Source organism: Podarcis gaigeae, assembly GCF_964106915.1.
Source record: "Podarcis gaigeae genome assembly, chromosome: 18".
NCBI lineage: Eukaryota > Metazoa > Chordata > Lepidosauria > Squamata > Lacertidae > Podarcis > Podarcis gaigeae.
In genome coordinates, this window is record NC_139696.1 from 2804365 (window position 1) to 2825755 (window position 21391).

At 49.0% G+C, this 21391-nt stretch overlaps 1 protein-coding gene across 4 annotated transcripts in view; it reads left to right on the forward strand.

Annotated features, from left to right (window-relative positions):
* Positions 1–21391, forward strand: part of ARHGAP45 (Rho GTPase activating protein 45) — a 52220-nt gene that overhangs the window by 14064 nt on the left and 16765 nt on the right. For 2 of the 4 annotated variants that reach the window (XM_083720217.1, XM_083720216.1), the window contains exons 3-16: positions 16–159; positions 1617–1701; positions 2365–2437; positions 3933–4011; positions 6037–6174; positions 7942–8006; positions 8651–8761; positions 9587–9667; positions 11155–11343; positions 13353–13490; positions 15675–15865; positions 17704–17840; positions 19120–19209; positions 19464–19553. In XM_083720217.1, coding sequence (XP_083576343.1) covers positions 16–159; positions 1617–1701; positions 2365–2437; positions 3933–4011; positions 6037–6174; positions 7942–8006; positions 8651–8761; positions 9587–9667; positions 11155–11343; positions 13353–13490; positions 15675–15865; positions 17704–17840; positions 19120–19209; positions 19464–19553 — 1611 coding nt within the window. The remainder of the gene's footprint in view (positions 1–15; positions 160–1616; positions 1702–2364; positions 2438–3932; positions 4012–6036; positions 6175–7941; positions 8007–8650; positions 8762–9586; positions 9668–11154; positions 11344–13352; positions 13491–15674; positions 15866–17703; positions 17841–19119; positions 19210–19463; positions 19554–21391) is intronic. The other 2 variants (XM_083720219.1, XM_083720218.1) reach the window with 1 other exon arrangement.

The following is a 21391-nucleotide window of genomic DNA, read 5'->3' on the forward strand; positions in this document are numbered from 1 at the left end:
CTCTCGCTTTTGCAGACGGGCTGGAGTCCCGGCGGGCGCTGGCCCACGAGAGCCTAGGGGATGCCTTGCGGATCCTGCGGCAGGTAGTGGCCAAATACCCTCTGCTCAACACGCTAGAGACGCTGACGGCGGCGGGGACCCTCATCTCCAAAGTCAAAGGTCAGTCGCATGCTTTGCAAAATGACGCACCATTTCGCACTTCCCCAAAACTCTTTGTTTTCTAAAAAAAACCCACCTCCGTAAATTTAATCCAAATGTGATATATGCACTAGGACAGTGCTTTTTTTCTGGGGGTGAGGCACAGGGGTACACATACCCCTAAACATTTTGTGAATCTTTGTACAGTGGCACCTAGGGTTAAGGACTTAATTCGTTCCGGAGGTCTGTACTTAACCAGAAACTGTTCTTAACCTGAAGCACCACTTTAGCTAATGGGGCCTCCTGCGCCGCCGGAGCCCGATTTCTGTTCTCATCCTGAAGCAAAGTTCTTAAACTGAAGCACTATTTCTGGGTTAGCGGAGTCTGTAACCTGAAGCATCTGTAACCTGAAGCGTATGTAACCCGAGGTACCACTATACTTTTTTCCCCATTTACTGTATTTATTTTTCCCAATTTTTAACTATAAAATGGTGGTTTTCTGGAGTCTAAATGAGAGTACCCCTAAACATTTTTTAAAAGAAAAAAAAAGCACTGCATATTCTGGGACGCGGGTGGCGCTATGGGTTAAACCACAGAGCCTAGGACTTGCTGATCAGAAGGTCGGCGGTTCAAATCCCCGCAATGACGGGGTGAGCTCCCGTTGCTCGGTCCCTGCTCCTGCCAACCTAGCAGTTCGAAAGCACGTCAAAGTGCAAGTAGATAAATAGGTACCGCTCCGGCGGGAAGGTAAACGGCGTTTCCGTGCGCTGCTCTGGTTCGCCAGAAGCGGCTTCGTCCTGCTGGCCACATGACCCGGAAGCTGTACGCCGGCTCCCTCAGCCAATAAAGCGAGATGAGCGCCGCAACCCCAGAGTCGGCCACGACTGGACCTAATGGTCAGGGGTCCCTTTACCTTTACCTTAGGGTAATATCACAATATCAATTTTCGTAAGAATGCATGGGAGCATATTACATTGCAATTTTTTGATTTCTTTTTTATATATGCATATTTGTTTTCTCATATCCCCCCCATTTCCCCTCCCCCCTGTGTATCACTTTATTCCTTTATCATTGCAATACAGTGGTGCCTCGCAAGACGAAATTAATCCGTTCCACGATTCTCTTCTTCTAGCGGTTTTTTCGTCTTGCGAAGCAAGCCCATTGACAGCTTAGCGGATTAGCGCTATTAGCGGTCTAGCGGCTTTTAGCGATCAGCTGTTAAGCGGCTTATCAGCGGATCAGCTGATAAGCGGCTTAACAGCTTAGGAAAAGGGGGGAAAGGGGGGGGGAACCCGGCAGGAACTCGCAAGACATTTTCGTCTTGCAAAGCAAGCCCATAGGGAAATTCGTTTTGCGAAGCGCCTCCAAAACGGAAAACCCTTTCGTCTAGCGGGTTTCCGTCTTGCGAGGCGTTCATCTTGCGGGGCACCACTGTACTTTCAATGAAGATATTAATTTTTAAAAAATATAATCCCTAGGTTTCCATTACGAATCCGACATCGAAGCTGACAAACGAGAATTTGAAAAGGCCCTGGAGATGATCGCCGTTTCCTTCAGCGGCACGTAAGCGGAGAACTTTTTTTGTGTGCTTTCCCTAAAGGCGCATGCTTCCATGTTGTAGAATCAGAGGGGGCCCTTTAGAGGACATCCAGCTCAACCCCCAGTCAGGGAAGGAAAAATTGGGGTTAGAGGCAGCTGGGCGTCCTTTGCTTGAGGTTACAACAGCTTTTAAACAACCGGTAATACCCAGGCTTTGGCCAGAGATGATGGAGACCCTAAACATTTTCCTGGGTATTTAGTGACTTTGTGGGATGGAATCAGAAGGCGATTTTGGTCCCTGATTATTTTTTTTGGGGGGGGAGATGTTAAATTAACTCAAGGTGACGTTACCTGGAGACGATTTGGGGTTTGTGAATGAGGAGGAACAACCTGATTTGAGGAAGAAGCGACTCAGCTACACAACTGCAAAATTAATGTGCATTTTCAGCGCACGGCACAAATGAGACACTAGGTGGCAATGGTGAGCTAAGGGCAAATTCAATATATTTTTTCCAAAAAAAGCATCTTCACGGCATTTTTTTTACATGCATCTAGATTCCACCCTGGTCCGTTGGGTAATGAATGGAGGCGAACGAACCACAGCGATTTGGAGCAAATTGCAAAATTAATGTGCTTGTTTCCTCCCTCGTTTTGCTTTATGAATGTGCTTTTTCTCCCCCCAAACAGGGTCTCCGAACTCCTCATGGGGGAAGTAGATAGCAGCACCCTTCTCTCTATCCCTCCTAGCGACCACAACCAGGTGAGGCGTCCCGGCTAATGAACGAATGACTGAAAGCTATAGCTGAAAGCTAAAAGCCGTCACAATTGGCCATAATGCGTAGAATACAAAGAACTGGTTTGAAACTGAAGCACAAGAACAGCAAAGCAAACATAAGGTAAAGGGACCCCTGACCATTAGGTCCAGTCGTGGCTGACTCTGGGGTTGCGGCGCTCATCTCGCTTTACTGGCCGAGGGAGCCGGCGTACAGCTTCCGGGTCACGTGGCCAGCAGGACTAAACCGCTTCTGGCGAACCAGAGCAGCGCACGGAAATGCCGTTTACCTTCCCGCCGGAGCGGTACCTATTGATCTACTTGCACTTTGACGTGCTTTTGAACTGCTAGGTTGGCAGGAGCTGGGACCGAGCAACGGGAGCTCACCCCGTCATTGCGGGGATTCGAACCGCTGACCTTCTGATCGGCAAGTCCTAGGCTCTGTGCCACCCGTGCAAAAATCATGCCTGCATAAATTAAGGACTCCCCATCTCACTCCCCTTTATGATACTTGTCTTGGTAAAGGGATGCGGGTGGCGCTGTGGTCTAAACCACTGAGCCTCTTGGGCTTGCCAATCAGAAGGTCAGTGGTTCAAATCCCCACGACAGGGTGAGCTCCCATTGCTCGGTCCCTGCTCCTGCCAACCTAGCAGTTCGAAAGCACGTCAAAGTGCAAGTAGATCAATAGGTACCACTCTGGCAGGAAGGTAAACAGCGTTTCCATGCGCTCTGGTTTCCGTCATGCGCCAGAAGCGGTTTAGTCCTGCTGGCTACATGACCCGAAAACTGTCTGTGGACAAACGCCGGCTCCCTCAGCCCGAAAGCGAGATGAGCGCTGCATCGCCTTTGACTGGACTTAACCGTCCAGGGGTCCTTTACCTTTTTACCTTTTAAAAGTCTGGAACTGATTAATCCATTCTGCATTCCTTTCTACGGGAAAGCACACCTTGGTTTTGGAACGCTTTGTTTTTGGAATGGGCTTCCGGAACGGATTAAGTTTGATAACGCGTGAGAATTTTAAAAACAAGCCCTGAAACAGCAATATGACATGGATTTTGCTATCTAACGAGACCGTTGATCCGTAAAACGAAAGCGATAAACAATGTACTGCAGTCACACAATCAACCCATCAGTAGCTGGACTGGGTTCCACACAGTTACAAAAATGAAAGGGAAAAGCCACAAAAACAGAAATACAAAATAAACAGCCAAAACAGACAGACCTCAGCGTAACGCTCAAATTGGAAGCACAACACTCCAAACGGAGCACGTTCAGCTTCCAAAACCGGTTCGCAAACCAGAACACTTCCTTCCGGGTTTGCAGAGTTTGGGTTCCAAGTTGTTTGGGTGCCAAGGCGTTTGAGAACCAAGGGACCACTGTTAACACGCAGATTGAGGATGTTCAGATATGCGTGTGCATCTCTGACTTTCGCGTGGTTGGAAATTCCTCGCTCGTTTGACTAACGACGTTTTCTCGCCCCCAGTCGATGGAAAATCTCTACGGGGGAATTCCTGGCCAAGGTGGCGAAGGGATCTCAGACGGCATGGAAGGTTTCACCTCGAGTAAGTGCAAGTCTCCCTCATGGATTTCTGGCCCGGCCTGCCTTTTTCACTAATACGCACTTTTTCATTAATGTTTGCGCATTGATCCAACCCCCCACGAATGGGACCTTGATAGGGCCATAGATACAGTGGTGCCTCGCAAGACAAAATTAATCCGTTCCGTGAGGCTCTTCGTCTAGCGGTTTTTTCGTCTTGCGAAGCAAGCCCATTGACAGCTTAGCGGATTAGCGCTATTAGTGGCTTATCAGCTTTTAGTGGCTTATCAGCTGCTTAGAAAAAGGGGGGGAAGGGGAAAAAACCCGCAGGAACTCGCAAGACATTTTCGTCTTGCAAAGCAAGCCCATAGGGAAATTCGTTTTGCGAAGCGCCTCCAAAACGGAAAACCCTTTCGTCTAGCGGGTTTTCCGTCTTGCGAGGCGTTCGTCTTGCGGGGCACCACTGTAATCGAACGTCAGGCTCCTTTTGTGAGCGATAGCATGCTGGAGTTCCGGAGCGTAGCCCTGCCATTTATTATTTCCTTAATAAATTTACCCTGGGGAAACCAGAAACAAGATCTCCTTCTGGGAAGCTCGGAAGCAGGTCCTCCTAAACAGTATATTGAGACAATAACAACAACAATAAAAAAACTACACACACACACACATACCCTGCCCGTCTGGCCGGGTTTTCCCAGCCACTCTGGGCGATTCCCAACAGAATATCAAAAACATGATAAAATATTAAAAACTTCCCTAAACAGGGCTGCCTTCAGATGTCTTCTAAAAGTCAGAGAGTTGTTTATTTCCTTGACATCTGACTGGAGGGTGTTCCAGAGGGCGGGCGCCACCACCGAGAAGGCCCTCTGCCTGGTTCCCTGTAACCTCGCTTCTCGCAGGGAGGGAACTGCCAGAAGGCCCTTGGGAGATGGACCCAGGTGTCCGGGGTGGACGATGGGGGTGGAGACGCTCCTTCAGGGATCCTGAGCCGTTTAGGGCTTTCAAGGTCAGCACCAACACTTTGAATTGTGCTCAGAAACATCCTGGGAGCCAATGTAGGTCTTTCAGGACCGGTGTTATGTGGTCTCGGCGGCCACTCCCAGTCACCAGTCTGGCTGCCACATTCTGGATTAGTTGTAGTTTCCGGGTCACCTTCAAAGGTAGCCCCACATAGAGCGCATGGCAGTGGTCCAAGTGGGAGATAACCACAGCATGCACCACTCTGGCCAGACAGTCTGCGGGCAGGGAGGGTCTCATCTTGCGTACCAGATGGAGCTGCCCTGGACACAGAACTGACCTGTGCCTCCATGGACAGCTGTGAGTCCAAAATGACCCCCAGGCTGCGCAACTGGTCCTTCAGGGGCCAGATACAGCCGTAGTTGGAGTTTGCTGGAAGCAGACAGGATCTTTTGCGTGTTCTCGTGGAACCTCCAGCTCCCAAGCCAGTCTATCCAGATTCTTGGGTTCTTAGGGGCTCCTGCGAGAATATAGATGGATTTTTCGGAGCTAGCTGACTTGACTGAAAGAATCCACGACCAGAAAGGAGTTTCAAGAGGACTGGAGGAAATTTAAGGACTATTTGAATAAATATTGTAATACAAAAAAATTAGAAATTACTTGAAAGAATCAAATAGTCTTAGGATTAAACTAAATTATATTTAAATAACTGGGATTTAGAATATTAAGAAAAATGAATAAAATGGATTATAACTGGGAATTGTTTTAGTTTAATGATGATATTGAAAAGCTGTTGCTTTCAACTACAAGGAAACTCAAAAGGGAGGGACTAGAGGAAGTCAGCTAAGATGTTTAAAAGGTTGGATTTGTGAAGAATTAAGTTTGTTGTCATTGTTTATCTGTTTATTGTTCCTTTTTCCATTCATTGATATATTTTTCTGTTCTTTTGTGTCATTCTGCTTTGTGGTTTTTGTTGTAATTGTGGAAAATCTAATAAAATAATTACAAAAAAGAGAATATATGGGCTTGTGGCCTAGATCCTGCAGGTAACCCCTTCTGACATCTCATGCTTCTCTTCCCTTTCCCTCCCCAGTCCGTCTGTCGGCCGAAGAGGTGGACGTCCTCCTGCAAAGGTGCGAGGGAGGAGTCGAGGCGGCTCTACATTACGCCAAGAACGTCTCAAAGTATATGAAGGACCTGATGTATTACCTGGAGAAAAGGACCGCCCTAGGTGAGCAGGGCGAGGGAGGCAGGGAACTGGCAGCGATTTCGTCCACTCTGTTGTGGACAGTGCTGGATATTTACTACAGTGGTTGTTGTTGTCCAGTCGTGTCCGCCTCTTTGTGACCCCCTGGACCAGAGCACGCCAGGCCCTCCTGTCTTCCACTGCCTCCCACAGTTTGGTCAGACTCATGCTGGTATCTTCAAGAACACTGTCCAACCATCTCGTCCTCCGCCATCCCCTTCTCCTTGTGCCCTCCATCTTTCCCGACATCAGGGTCTTTTCCAGGGAGTCTTCTCTTCTCAGGAGGCGGCCAAAGTCTTGGAGCCTCAGCTTCAGGATCTGTCCTTCCAGTGAGCACTCAGGGCTGATTTCCTCCCGAATGGAGAGGTTGGATCTTCTTGCAGTCCATGGGACTCTCAAGAGTCTCCTCCAGCACCAGAATTCAAAAGCATCCATTCTTCGGCCATCAGCCTTCTTGATGGTCCAGATCTCACTTCCATACATCGCTACTGGGAAAACCTGAATGCACATTTCCAAAATATAAGATAAAAAACAAATAAAGTAAAACCTACATCCAGCAACAGTGTTTTGTGTTGTGTAGGCTCCTCTGATGCAAGTCAGTGGTGGCCAAACTTGGCTCTTTTGGGACTACAATTCCTATCACCCCTGACCACTGGTCCTGTTAGCTAGGGATGATGGGAGTTGTCGTCCCAAAACAGCTGGAGGGCCAAGTTTGGCCATCACTGATGTAAGTCACGGGCCCTGCCTGCTCCCTAAAATATCACTAGTTTGTTCCTTTCTATATATAGGATGCCTACATTCTGCAGGGACTGGTTGCAGGGCCACATACGCAAATGGCTTGAGATACCTAATAGGACCATAAATTGCCATATGGCATATATTCAACAGATAAAAACAGTGACAATTTGTTGACAAAGGACAGCTGGACATAGAAAGGGCCCCATGACCTTCAGGAGCTGAGGGCCTCATCAAACCGAAATCCGGCCCAAATCTTTTACATCTCCATTGTGCCCAAAATTCACCATTAATCTACAAGTTTTATTCCAGTCCTGCTAACAGTCTTAACTGTTTGCAATGGGTGTTGTTTTCTTTTAAGATAAATTATAAATTTCCCCCATTCCTTATTTTGACCTTCCTAATTTCCGATTCTCCCGGTCATTATTTGCCAATTTGGCACAATCCATCAACATCACAATCCCATCGTGTGCGACGCAGGTGGCGCTGTGGGTTAAAGCCTCAGCGCCTAGGACTTGCCGATCGAAAGGTCGGCGGTTCGAATCCCTGTGGCGGGGTGCGCTCCCGCTGCTCGGTCCCAGCGCCTGCCAACCTAGCAGTTCGAAAGCACCTCCGGGTGCAAGTAGATAAATAGGGACCGCTTACCAGCGGGAAGGTAAATTGCGTTTCCGTGTGCGGCTCTGGCTCGCCAGAGCAGCGATGTCACGCTGGCCACGTGACCCGGAAGTGTCTCCGGACAGCGCTGGCCCCTGGCCTCTTGAGTGAGATGGGCGCACAACCCCAGAGTCGGTCAAGACTGGCCCGTATGGGCAGGGGTACCTTTACCTTTACCTTTATCAACTGAATCTGCCATCCTTTTCTGAAAATTATTTAAAAAGAATATTAGACTCCCAGGTCCTAGTCTGAAACAATAACGCAGGAAAGGGAAATCTAGAGTTTGCAAGAAAGGTTTTTTAAAAAATATATATACTCTTTTATTTAAAAAAAATACACTCTCTTTTCCCTCTCTCTGCCCAGAAATGGAGTTTGCCAAGGGTCTTCAGAAGATGGTAAATTCCTGCAAACAGACCATCAGTCAGGAGGTAAGACCATCATCCCATAATGGAGTTAGAGTGTAGCCCTTTCTGAATTTATTTATTTTTTATACCTGTTACCTCACCTTCCCTCCAAAGCTCAACCTTTTCTTTTGGGTGTGGGGGCTGGGGAAGCAGACTTGTTGCAAGCAATAATTCCACGTTCTGAATTTGCTCCAAAATACCCATGGACTGATGCTCCAGTTGGAATAATCCTGGCTGTAAATTTACCCAACTTTCCTTCCTCAAACCGGCGCAAAATGCAGCCGTCTTTGGAAATCAACTGCTTATATACCTTTCTGGAAGCCGGGGCCACTCCCACTCCCAACGCGATTGGCTATCTAAACTCCCAATCTGCCAATCACAACTCGGGAGTTCAAGGGCCAATGGCAGAGGCCCAAATCCCGACATGTCCTGTGATTGGACGTCATGTACCGAATCAGGAGCTCAGAATCCTTCGTCCAGACTCAAACTCAGGCCAACAGAGACCACTGAATACATAACACTTTCCTTAATTTTTGTCAACGGCTTGGGGGAAAGTTGGGCATGTTTAGCCTGGAAAAGAGGAGAGATGAGAGATGTTTCGTCTGCCTTCTGGTCCAGTCCTTTTTGCTCCTTGTACAAACTGACCCCATGTTTTTCCTGCTTCTCAGCCTTTTATGCCCTTTTTCTCCATCTACTCCCTGGCGCTGGAGCAAGACGCCGAGTTCGGGGTCAACTCGCAGCAAGCGGCTATCACCTTGCGGTCAGAAACATTCCTGCAGGTAAGAGGGGAGCTGGTGGAAAGAGCACGTTCCCTGTTCTTTCAGATGTGGCAGCAGCGACGGATTTGCCTATCAGCTAATCTATCACAGAGCCTAGGACTTGCCGATCAGAAGGTCGGCAGTTCGAATCCCCACCACAGGGTGGGCTCCCGTTGCTCGGTCCCTGCTCCTGCCAACCTAGCAGTTCGAAAGCACGTCAAAGTTCAAGTAGATCAATAGGTACCGCTCCGGCGGGAAGGTAAACGGCGTTTCCGTGCGCTGCTCTGGTTCGCCAGAAGCGGCTTAGTCCTGCTGGCCACATGACCCGGAAGCTGTACGCCGGCTCCCTCGGCCAGTAAAGCTAGATGAGCGCCGCAACCCCAGAGTCGGCCACGACTGGACCTAATGGTCAGGGGTCCCTTTACCTTTACTCAATCAATCAATCAATCAATCAGTAGCTGAACTGGGTTCCACACAGTCACAAAAACAAATGAACCAAAAAAGCTTCAAAAACAGAAATGCAAAATAAATAGCAAAAACAAAAGCGCCAAACGTAATCCGTTCCGGAAGTCCATTTGACTTCCAAAATGTTCAGAAACCAAGGCGCGACTTCCGTTGGATGCAGGCACCCCAAAAACAATAGCCGACAGCCGCATCGGACGTTTGGCTTCCGGAAAATGTTCAAAAACCAGAACGTCTGGGTTTTCGGTGTTTGGGAACCAAGTCATTTGGGTACCAAGGCGTTTGAGAACCAAGGTACCACTGTATCGCAGCGTTGAAAGTCGCCCAGTTACAGCCAAAGGACTTAGCCACTCCTCATCCCTCCCTGTTCTTTTTCCTCTTCAGCCGCTGGCAACCCGGCGCCTTGAGCACGAAAAGCGTCGGAAAGAGGTCAAGGAGCAATGGCACCGGGCTCAGCGGAAACTGGTGAGGATCTGGGGCTCGGGGGGGGGGGCATTTAGCTGCAATCCCCACATTGCAGGGGGTTGCACAAAGACCTTCCAACTCCAAATGCATGGTGTCCGAACTTTGATTTTTCCTCCTCCCTCCCTGATCCACTTTCCTTTAATGCTGTGTCCTCTTAAGATCGCAACCCCCCTTCTTTGAGTGAACCCAGGTGCTTTTAAACGGGCTGCGTAGGTAGGATGGCCTGAAACAAAAGTATGCATCAATTCAAGATGCTGCAGACAGAATAGAAGGAAATAAATTCAAATCTGAGTGGCATTGAACAACGTTACCACTTTTCCCCATGATGGTGAGAAACCATTAGTGAGCAGTCAGTTAACCTGATGCAAATTACCTGACAGTTTCCTTGTTCAACCAACATTTTACCAACTTCTTAATAATAATATTCTTAATAATAATTTATTTATACCCCTCCCATCTGGCTGGGTTTCCCCAGCCACTCTGGGCAGCTCCCGACAGAATATTAAAAACACGATAAAACATCAAACATTAAAAGCTTCCCTAAACAGGGCTGCCTCCAGATGTCTTCTAAAAGTCAAATAGTTGTTTATCTCCTTGACATCTGATGGGAGGGCGCCACCACCGAGAAGGCCCTCTGCCTGCTTCCCTGTAACTTGGCCTCTCGCAGTGAGGGAACCGCCAGAAGGCCCTCGGAGCTGGACCTCAGTGTCTGGGCAGAATGATGGAGATGGAGACACTCCTTCAGAGAATATTGTGGGGGATTTTGCCGCAAGCCTTACTGAAATCAAGACATACTATGTCCGTTGCGTTCCCCCGATCTACCGATCTCGTAATTTTTACTGAAAATGAAATGAGATTTTAAAATGATGGAATATATGGAGCTGGCTGACCTTACTGGAAGAATCCGTGACCAAAAATAAGAGGAACACCAAAAAGAGTGGGAGAAATTTAAGGACTGTATGAATAAATACTGTGATATCAAAACTTAGAAATTACTTGAAAGTACCAGAATAGGCCTAGGATTAAATTAAGAGTTAATTAAATAAAAAAAGATTTAGAACCTAAAGGAAACTTAAGAAATTTTATTTTAAGTGGAACACTGTGTTTTTAAAAAATGATCCCAGAAAACTGCTACATTTTAATTACAGGGAAATTCAGATGGGAGGGCTCAGAGGAAGCCCAAAATATGTTTATGAGGTTAGAAGTCTAAATAACTGATTAATTTGTGTTGTTTAGGTGATTAGGTTGTTCAGGTATTTAGGTACCTTGTTTTTTATTTTATTTTTTGTTTATATTTGTGATCGTGTCTTTTTTCTTTTGTTTTTCCCCTCTGTTTTTCTTTTGCTGTGATATGTGTTATATTTGTAAGAAACATAATAAAAATTATTTTTTTAAAAAAGAAAAGAAAATGAAACGAGATTTGTTTGGGATGGCATGTTTTTGGGAAGCAAGGCAGGGTCTTAACTTGTGTGCCCCCCCCCCAATAGCAAGAGGCAGAGAGTAACCTCAGAAAAGCCCGCCAGATGTACATGCAGCGCTCGGAAGAGTCCGAAAAAGCCAAGCATGTGATGGTGAAGGCGGAAGAGGAGCAGCTGGGGTCCAGCGCGGGCAGCAGCACTGCGGCCACTAAAGCCCTCGACAAGAAGAGGCGACTAGAGGAGGAAGCCAGGAACAAGGTGAGTCAGAAAGTGGGGAAGGGGGGGAAATGGACCCTTGAAATGAGGGTCCCGAATCTGTGCAGGAAAAACTGACGGGCAAAGGTCCAATTTGCCGTCCTTCAGAACCACAAAGACGGGAACCTGCGTTCCTTTTTTCTTTTATAATAATAATTTTATTATTTATACCCCGCCCATCTGGCTGGGCTTCCCCAGCCACCCTGGGCGGCTTCCCAAAAAATATTAAAATACTGTAATACATCAAACATTAAAAGCTTCCCTAAACAGGGCTGCCTTCAGATGTCTTCTAAAAGTCAGATAGTTGTGCATCTCCTTGACGTTTGACGGGAGGGCGTTCCACAGAGCGGGCGCCACCACCGAGAAGGCCCTCTGCCTAGTTCCCTGTAACTTGGCTTCTCGCAGGGAGGGAACCGCCAAAAGGCCCTTGGGAGATGGACCCAGGTGTCCGGGCTGGACGATGGGGGGTGGAGACGCTCCTTCAGGGATTCTGGGCCGTTTAGGGCTTTCAAGGTCAGCACCAACACTTTGAATTGTGCTCGGAAACGTACTGGGAGCCAATGTAGGTCTTTCAGGACCGGTGTTATGTGGTCCCGGCGGCCGCTCCCAGTCCCCAGTCTGGCTGCCACATTCTGGATTAGTTGTAGTTTCCGGGTCACCTTCAAAGGTAGCCCCACATAGAGCGCATGGCAGTAGTCCAAGCGGGAGATAACCAGAGCATGCACCACTCTGGTGAGACAGTCCGCGGGCAGAGAGGGTCTCAGCCTGCGTACCAGATGGAGCTGGTAAACAGCTGCCCTGGACCCAGATTTTAAAGGAAAATTTTCATTTATACTTTTCAAGTCTATGCATTTCATTAGTTTTACAATCTATTTGTCATTTCAAAACCTGACTTTCTTCCCTGCTCTTTCTGCGGTTCCTTAAAATTTTTAATATCCAAATTTGTTTCACCTGCTCATTTAATCATCTGCTGTAAATATATGCTCTTATGAAAACTGCAGGTTATTACGATAATCCTGCTAATGTCTTTATCCAATTCTCCTGTAAATATTTGATAAGCCGTTTCCGTTCTTTTATAAACAGTTTGTTAGCGTGATTTCTTGTTGTTCTGGTAAGTTTCGCCATTTCTGCATATTTCATTGGACGGTGGGCTCTTCTGTTCTCAACTCGAAACATTATACAGTGGCACCTTGGTTCTCAAACTTAATCTGTTCCAAAACCAAAGCGTTCCAAAACCAAGGTGTGCTTTCCCATAGAAAGTCACACAAAATGGATTAATCCGTTCCAGACTTTTAAAAACAACCCCTAAAACAGCAATTGAACATGGATTTTACTAGCTACCGGGACCACTGATCCATAAAATGAAATCAATCAACAATGTACTGTACTATAAAGTAGATAAGGCAGTATTGTAGATGATTAAAAAAATGTTTTTAAAAATTCTTGCCTGCACTGATGATGGTCATTGTTTAGATGGGGGGCTTTTATCCATTTCCCCAGTCACACAATCTATCAATCAGTAGCTGGACTGGGTTCCACACCGTCACAAAAACAAATGAACCGAAAAAGCCTCAAAAACGCAAAATAAAGAGCAAAAACAAGCGCCAAACGTAATCCATTCCGAAAGTCCATTTGACTTCTGAAATGTTCGGAAACCAAGGCACGGCTTCTGGTTGGCGCAGGAGCCCCAGAAACAATAGCCGACAGCCTCGTCAGACATTCGGTTTCCAAAACTCCTTCAAAAAACAGAACACTTCCGGGTTTTTGGAGTTTGAGAACCAAGGCGTTGTTTGAGAACCAAGGCGTTGTTTGAGAACCAAGGCATTGTTTGAGAACCAAGGCGTTTGAGAACCAAGGTACCATTATATCCTTTCCTCGTTGACGACTTGCACCAGAAGCTTAAATCGTTAGGGTCACCCCCCTTTTTTTTGAGCTGAAATAACATGGGGCTCCTGTCCTCGCTGCCCACCCCCTGCCTCTCTTGTTACGCTAATTCTCTTTGCCCGCCCCAGGCCGACGAGGCGATGGCGACTTACCGGACGTGCATCGCCGACGCCAACACGCAGAAGCAGGAGTTGGAGGACACAAAAGTGACCGCCTTGCGTCAGCTCCACGAAGTGGTCAAGCAGAGCGACCAGATCATCAAATCGGTGGGTCTCTCAAGCGCTCGGCGGCGTGCTTCCAAACATCTCTTTGCCACCAGGAGGACTAGCGACTTGCTTTTCGTTTAAACGGCAACCGAGATGCATCTGTGGCCAACTTTGGTTGCACTGTGAGCCTTAGCCTCCTCCAGGTTAAACAAGCATTTTGTTCAGAATAATAGGGATCATTGGTTCTTGCAACCACCGATAAAGACCTCGCCACTGCTAACGTTCTAGCGTTTGTCCGGTCTTCCAATAGGAACCTGACATAGCGAGCCTCTGATTTTCCCGGGAAAGGTACCAGCAAGGGTAATATCAGTTCAGCCCTGGCTTGCTCGTATTTCACACAGTGCAGCAAAATATGTTTTATGGAATCGATGTCTTGAGCCCACGAGCAAAGTCTGTCCTGGTAGGGAACTCCTCTCAACACTGCAGAAGGAAAGACGTTTAGTCTGGCTTTGGTGAAAAGCCTTCGATAGTTTGGTACTGTCAGGTTTTTAATGTAAGGTGTTAACTTAAAGACAGGCCCATATTGTACTCCTACTGCCAGCAGACTACAGACTGCGTGTGATTGAGAGCGCAAGTCACTGTGTGCATTAGCCCATAATCTTTGCTTTAACGTCTTTTGGGCGCCTTCATAACCCAGGTAGTACAGGTGGAGGGGGGGGGAGAGAGAGAGACCAATAGAGGTGACTTTTTAGCCATGGTTTTCTGCCATTTGCTGGTCAGGTGTTGGTTCAAACCCTTCCCGAGATCAAACACTGAAATCCTGTGCCAATGTTTTAGGGCAGCCCACCACGCTTTAGTTGAAATTGGGCATTCACCAGCTTCTAACAGAAGTATAGTGGTGCCCCGCAAGACGAATGCCTCGCAAGACGGAAAACCCGCCAGACGAAAGGGTTTTCCGTTTCGGAGGTGCTTCGCAAAACGAATTTCCTATGGGCTTGCTTCGCAAGACAAAAATGTCTTGCGAGTTCCTGCGGGTTTTTTCCCCTCCCCCCCTTTTTCTAAGCCGCTAAGCCGCTTATCTGCTTATCCGCTAAGCCGCTAAAAGCCGCTAATAGCGTTAATCCGCTAAGCCGTCAATGGGCTTGCTTCGCAAGACGAAAAAACCGCTAGACGAAGAGACTCGCGGAACAGATTAATTTCGTCTTGCGAGGCACCACTGTATGAAGTTGGGGACACAGTTGGGTTATATATAATTATTATATATAATAGTAATTATTATATATAATAGTAATGGTGGTGATGGTGATGAGAGGTAAATTTGATTTGTCTTCTTGCTGGAGCCTGAATTATGCAAAGCCGACGACTTGCAGCTCTACATTTCCAACAATTCTGCGGCGGCTCGGATCAGAGGCGTATCGTGGGTTGCCAGTGCCCGGGGCTTTGGGGAGGGGAGGGGGACAGACGGAGTACGCATGCCCATTGCGACCACCGAGATAAGAAAAGAGTCATTCTGGAGAGGTCCCTTCCTGGTTCGTTCTCAACAGAAGCACACAGCTGTGTCGGCATAGCACCGGGTGTCGAAATTCGGTGCCCCAATGGTTCTCCGTGCCTGCGGGCACCCCCTTCCCTTGCTACACCACTGCGATGGATCAGACCGATAGCTGTCAAGTGTCCCTTATTTGGCGGGAAAGTCCCTTATCCCAGCGCCGTGTCCTGCTGCTGTCCCTTATTGATGATGTCCCTTCAATTTCCCGGGTTTCAAACGAAGCAGCTCCTCTCCCTCCCTCCCTGCCGGCCAGGGAGGAGGGAGGCTCCAACTGTGTTGCTTGGCTGCGTTGCTCACCCAATCAGGAGTCTGAGAACGACTGGGGGGTGGAGCTTGCATGCCTTGTGCCAATCAAATCGGCCGCGTTGCCTGGGGACTCGCCTTTGCTCAGCGCTTCCCAGCAGAGAGGTGACGGTGGTTTTCCTTGCTGCATCCCCTTTGCCGGGTTGCTGCGCTGTGGGAACCACCGCTTGAGACTTTGTTTGGCTGCTGGCTGGGCTTTCTGCCTTTGGCTCGGAGGGGCTCAGAAGTCGAACATACCTGCGCCCTTTGGAAAATCCCTTATTTTGGCTGCTGATCCCTTATTCCCGAGGCTGCTGGTCCCTTATTTTCAAATCTGTAAGTTGACAGCTGTGATCAGACCTCCTGCTGCCTTTCCTCTAACGTGTGTCCCTGCTTTTTCCACCCGCAATATCCAGGCCACCATCTCCTTCTTCCAATCCATGCACATGCAGACAGCCCCTCTGCCCGTCTACTTCCAGACGCTGTGCGAGAGCAGCAAACTCTACGACCCCGGCCAGCAGTACGCCTCACACGTCAAGCAGCTGCAGCGGGGAGACGAGCCCGAGACCCAGTACGACTTCGAGCCCTACGTCTCCAACAACAGCTGGTGGGTGATCCTGGGTTCAAATCCTGACCCTACCAGTTCCCGAGGGAAAGTGCTCAGGGAAGGTCAGAGGCAGAACAACTGCTCTGCGTTTAGAAGGCAACGGGTTCAATCCCTTATGGCGTTCCTGGGAAGGTCGGATAGCTCGGTAGATGGAACACAAGGCTCTTGATCTCAGGGTTGGGGGTTCAAGCCCCATTTTGCGCAAAAAAAAATCTAGCCTTGCAGGGGGTCAGACTGGAGGTCCCCCTTCCAACTCTACAATTCTGATTTTAAAGTACTGAGCGAGTGTTCTGCTACAACAGGGAACCTGACTTGCACTGCTAAGCTTTGCAGCTGCAGTATTATTATTATTATTATTATTATTATTATTATTACTATTATTACTATTATTATTATTATTATTTATTGCTTACACATGACCCATCTGTCTGGGTTTCCCAGCCGCTCTGCGCTGCTCCAGAAAGAATATTAAAAACATAATAAAACATCAAACATTAAAAACTTCCCTAAACAGGGCTGCCTTCAGATGTCTTCTAAAAGTCAGATAGTTGTTTATTTCCTTGATATCTGGTGGTAGGGCGTTCCACAAGGTGGGCGCCACCACAGAGAAGGCCCTCTGCCTGGTTCCCTGCAACCTTGCTTCTCGCAGGGAGGGAACCGCCAGAAGGCCCTCAGCGCTGGACCTCAGTGTCCAGGTTGAACGATAGGGGTGGAGACGCTCCTTCAGGTCTACTGGGCCATTTAGGGCTTTCAAGGTCAGCACCAACACTTTGAATTGTGCTCGGAAACGTCCTGGGAGCCAATGCAGGTCTTTCAGGACCGGTGTTATGTGGTCTCGGCAGCCGCTCCCAGTCACCAGTCTAGCTGCCACATTCTAGATTAGTTGCAGTTTCCGGGTCACCTTCCAAGGTAGCCCCACGGAGAGCGCATGGCAGTAGTCCAAGCGGGAGATAACCAGAGCATGCACCACTCTGGCCAGACAGTCTGTGGGCAGGGAGGGTCTCATCCTGCATACCAGACGGAGCTGCCCTGGACACAGAACTGACCTGCGCCTCCATGGACAGTTTAAATCTTTGTCGTCAGGCTCTTTGGATAGACACAAATCTCCTGTTCATCTTCCAAGCCGAGAAGCTAAGGTCATGGGAGCTGCGATATACTGAAGCCCCGTCCACATTTTACAGGAATAGCTCCATCCGCAGAGCACTAGGCCCTTCATCTCAGGGTTGTGGGTTCGAGTCCCACATTGGGCAAAGGATTCCTGACTTGTATGGGGTTGGATTAGATGACTCTTGGGGTCCCATCCAATTCTGCAATTCTGTGATTCTAGGAAGGCCCTGGGAAGCCTCTGCCCATCAGTTGTAGATGATACTGGGCTAGAATTTCTCCCCAAGTGGGGAGCCCTACCACTTTTGGCAACGGGTCGGACTCTTCCAAGCTTTCTGCTGGGACGCAGGTGGCGCTGTGGGTTAAACCACAGAGCCTAGGAATTGCCGATCAGAAGGTTGGCGGTTCGAATCCCCGCGACGACGGGGTGAGCTCCCGTTGCTCAGTCCCAGCTCCTGCCAACCTAGCAGTTCGAAATCACGTCAAAGTGCAAGTAGATAAATAGGTACCGCTCCGACGGGAAGGTAAACGGCGTTTCCGTGCGCTGCTCTGGTTCGCCAGAAGCGGCTTAGTCCTGCTGGCCACATGACCTGGAAGCTGTACGCCGGCTCCCTCAGCCAGTAAAGCGAGATGAGCGCCGCAACCCCAGAGTCGTCCACGACTGGACCTAATGGCCAGGGTCCCTTTACCTTTACCTTATCCAAGCTTTCTGAAGGTCTCCGGTCCCCCCACAGGTCTCCTCTGGCCCGGGCGAGAAAAAGCAGTTTCACCACCGGTGATTTACCAGCAGCGAGCGGATCTGAAGCGTCCGGCAAAGAGGCAGCAGAGGGCGAGGGAGCGACGAGCCGGCCGGCCAACCCCGAGCGACGAGGTGAGTCTTCTTTTGCATTCGCAGCCCTCGATAAAAGCTGCACACACACACCCTCATTTCTTTGCGGTCAGGGCAAATTCGGCAAGATTGCAGCTCATGCAAAAAACCGCTTAGCGGAGCTTCCATGGTTGCAGGCAGTCTACCGCCTTTTGCAACATCTGCAGGGAGCAAATGGCAAGCAAGGAATCCTGAATCAGAGGCATTTCCGAGTAACCAAAGAAATAAAATCCCGTATTTTTCGCTCTATAAGACGCACCAGACCACGAGACGCACCTAGTTTTTGGAGGAGGAAAACAAGAAAAAACATATTCTGAATCTCAGAAGCCAGAACAGCAAGAGGGATCGCTGCGCAGCGAAAGCAGCAATCCCTCTTGCTGTTCTGGCTTCTGGGATAGCTGCGCAGCCTGCATTCGCTCCATAAGACGCACACACATTTCCCCTTACTTTTTAGGAGGGAAAAGGTGAGTCTTATAGAGCTGAAAATACGGTAAGCTGGATATATTTTAGCTGCCTTCCTCACACACCTCCCCAAAGCAAGGTACAGTCACAACCAAAATTATCCAACCCCCACAGCGGATCAGGTTTATTATCAAAATTCGCAGACTTCCTGTTGTTTAATAAAAGGAGCATTTTCAGCTGAATTTCGGGGGTGACCTAGGCTTAAAGGATCTGTTGCGTTGAGCTATTTCAATTGACTTGTTCCTTGCAAACAGCTGAAAGTCTGCGAATCTTGATAATAAACCCAATTCGCAATAGGGGGTTGGATAATTTTGATTGTGGCCGTACAAAAAGCCAGAGAAGCATCTCAGTGCTGTGAAACAGAAAAAGAACAGGCGATAAAATAAATAAGACAGGATTGCAGTTGATAAAATTTACCGTATTTTTCGCTCTATAAGACGCCCCAGACCACAAGACGCACCTAGTTTTTGGAGGAGGAACACAAGAAAAAAAATATTCTGAATCTCAGAAGCCAGAACAGCAAGAGGGATCGCTGCGCAGTGAAAGCAGCAATCCCTCTTGCTGTTCTGGCTTCTGGGATAGCTGCGCAGCCTGCATTCGCTCCATAAGACGCACACACATTTCCCCTTACTTTTTAGGAGGGGGAAAGTGAGTCTTATAGAGCAAAAAATACGGCATATACACATGATATGATATATATATAAAGCACACCAACTTTCCAATTCCTGAAAGGGACAGTGTTGCAAAGGCAGGGAATTTCACCGCGCCCAAACTCAAAACGACCCAGTAACGAAACCTTGCCCTGTAATTGGCTCCTCAGGTGGGCGGGGCCACCAGCTTCACAAATCGTGGCCGACGGCTATTGTGGAGACAAAGGGCAGCCTCGAATCCGCTCCCACCGCGAGCTCAGGTAGCGTCACAAAGACTTGGGCGGGACCCCGTGGGGTCATCCATCCCAACCCCATGGCAATGCAGGAACCCTGGCCCACGAGTTGGGTGGGCTTGAACCACCCACCTCCCTGGCTCTTGGGGATCTTCCGTAGGCCATGCCCCTTCTCCCCAGACCCCGCCCCTTCCTTGCGCCCGGGTGGGACATAAAGAGAGCCGGGTGCGACTGCACGCGCCGTGCAAAATCTCCCCTCCTGACATTGGGTTTCCTTCTAGGTGCATTTCCCCAGAAGTCCCAGGCTGTTCCGAGCAATGGGACGTCTCCTGGAGACGAGTCGGATGGGAATTCGCCTTCGTTTGAGCAAAGTACGTCCCGGGCTGAGAGCGGGGGGCGGAGGTGCAGCCCGTTGTTGGCCGAGGGGTGGGGTGGGGGGTCCGGCGTGGAAGGGGGCGAAGAAGATGCCCGGTGGTCCTGAGGACGAGAGACGCAGCAGCAGGGAATGAGGGATTGCAGGAGTTAGGGATTGTGTGCTAGAATATGTACAATACAACAGAGCCTTTGTACTTGGGTCCCACTGCAACAGCGACACCTAGCGGCAGAACGTATGCATTACAATACAGTGTCACGTTAGCGACCCCTAGGGGCAGAATATACACAATACAACACAGCCTTCGTATTTGGGGTGCTACTGCCACAGCGACACCTAGCGGCAGAACATTGGATTGAGGTAATGGATTGAGGTTGAGTCCTGACAAGACAGAAGGACTGTTTTGGGGGGACAGGAGGCGGGCGGGTGTGGAGGACTCCCTGGTCCTGAATGGGGTAACTGTGCCCCCGAAGGACCAGGTGCGCAGCCTGGGAGTCATTTTGAACTCACAGCTGTCCATGGAGGTGCAGGTCAGTTCTGTGTCCAGGGCAGCTCCATCTGGTACGCAGGATGAGACCCTCTCTGCCCGCAGACTGTCTGGCCAGAGTGGTGCATGCTCTGGTTATCTCCCGCTTGGACTACTGCCATGCGCTCTCTGTGGGGCTGCCTTTGAAGGTGACCCAGAAACTACAACTAATCCAGAATGCGGCAGCCAGACTGGGGACTGGGAGCAGCCGCCGATACCATATAACACTGGTCCTGAAAGACCTACATTGGCTCCCAGGACGTTTCCGAGCACAATTTAAAGTGCCGGTGTTGACTTTAAAGCCCTAAACGGCCTCGGTCCAGTATACTTGAAGGAGCGCCTCCACCCACATCGTTCGGCCAGTACACCGGGGTCCATCTCCCGAGGGCCATCTGGCGGTTCCCTCACTGCGAGAAGCCAAGTTGTAGGGAACCAGGGAGAGGGCCTTCTCGGTGGTGGCACCCGCCCTGTGGAACGCCCTCCCATCAGATGTCAAAGAGAAAAATAACTACCAAACTTTTAGAAGACATCTAAAGGCAGCCCCGTTTAGGGAAACTTTTAACGTTTAATAGGTTATTGTATTTTAGTGTTTTGTTGGAGGCCGCCCAGAGTGGCTGGGGGGACCCAGCCGGATGGGCGGGGTATAAATAATGAAATTATTATCATAAATATATTTATATTTAGGGTCCCACTGCAACAGCGACACCTAGCGGCAGAACAGACATAGTGTCACGCTAGAGACCTCTAGGGGCAGAATATACACAATACAACAGGGCTGTGGATTTTTTGGTGAAACTGCCACAGTGACACCTAGTGGCAGAACATATGCATTGTGATACAGTGTCAAACTAGCGACCTCTAGGGGCACAATATGCACAATACAACACAGCCTTCGTATTTAGGGTCGCATTGCCACAGCGGCACCTAGTGACAGAACATATGCATTGCAACCAGCAAATTCAAGGGGCAGAAAAAACACAGTACAGTGGTAGCTTGGTTCTCAAACTTAATCCGTTTCAGCAGTCCTTTCGACTCCCGAAACAATTTGAAAACCAAGGCACCGTTTACAATTGGCTGCAGGAGCTTCCTGCACTCAATCGGACATTCAGCTTCCGAAAAATGTTCACAAACCGGAACACTACCTTCCGGGTTTGCTGCGTTTGGGAGTCGATTTGTTCGGGAGAAAAGTCGTTCGAGTACCAAAGTACCACTGTACAAGACAGCCTTTGTATTTTGGGGTCCCACTGCCACAGCGACACCTGGCGCCAGAACATATGCATTGCGATACAGTGTCACACTAGCGACCTCTA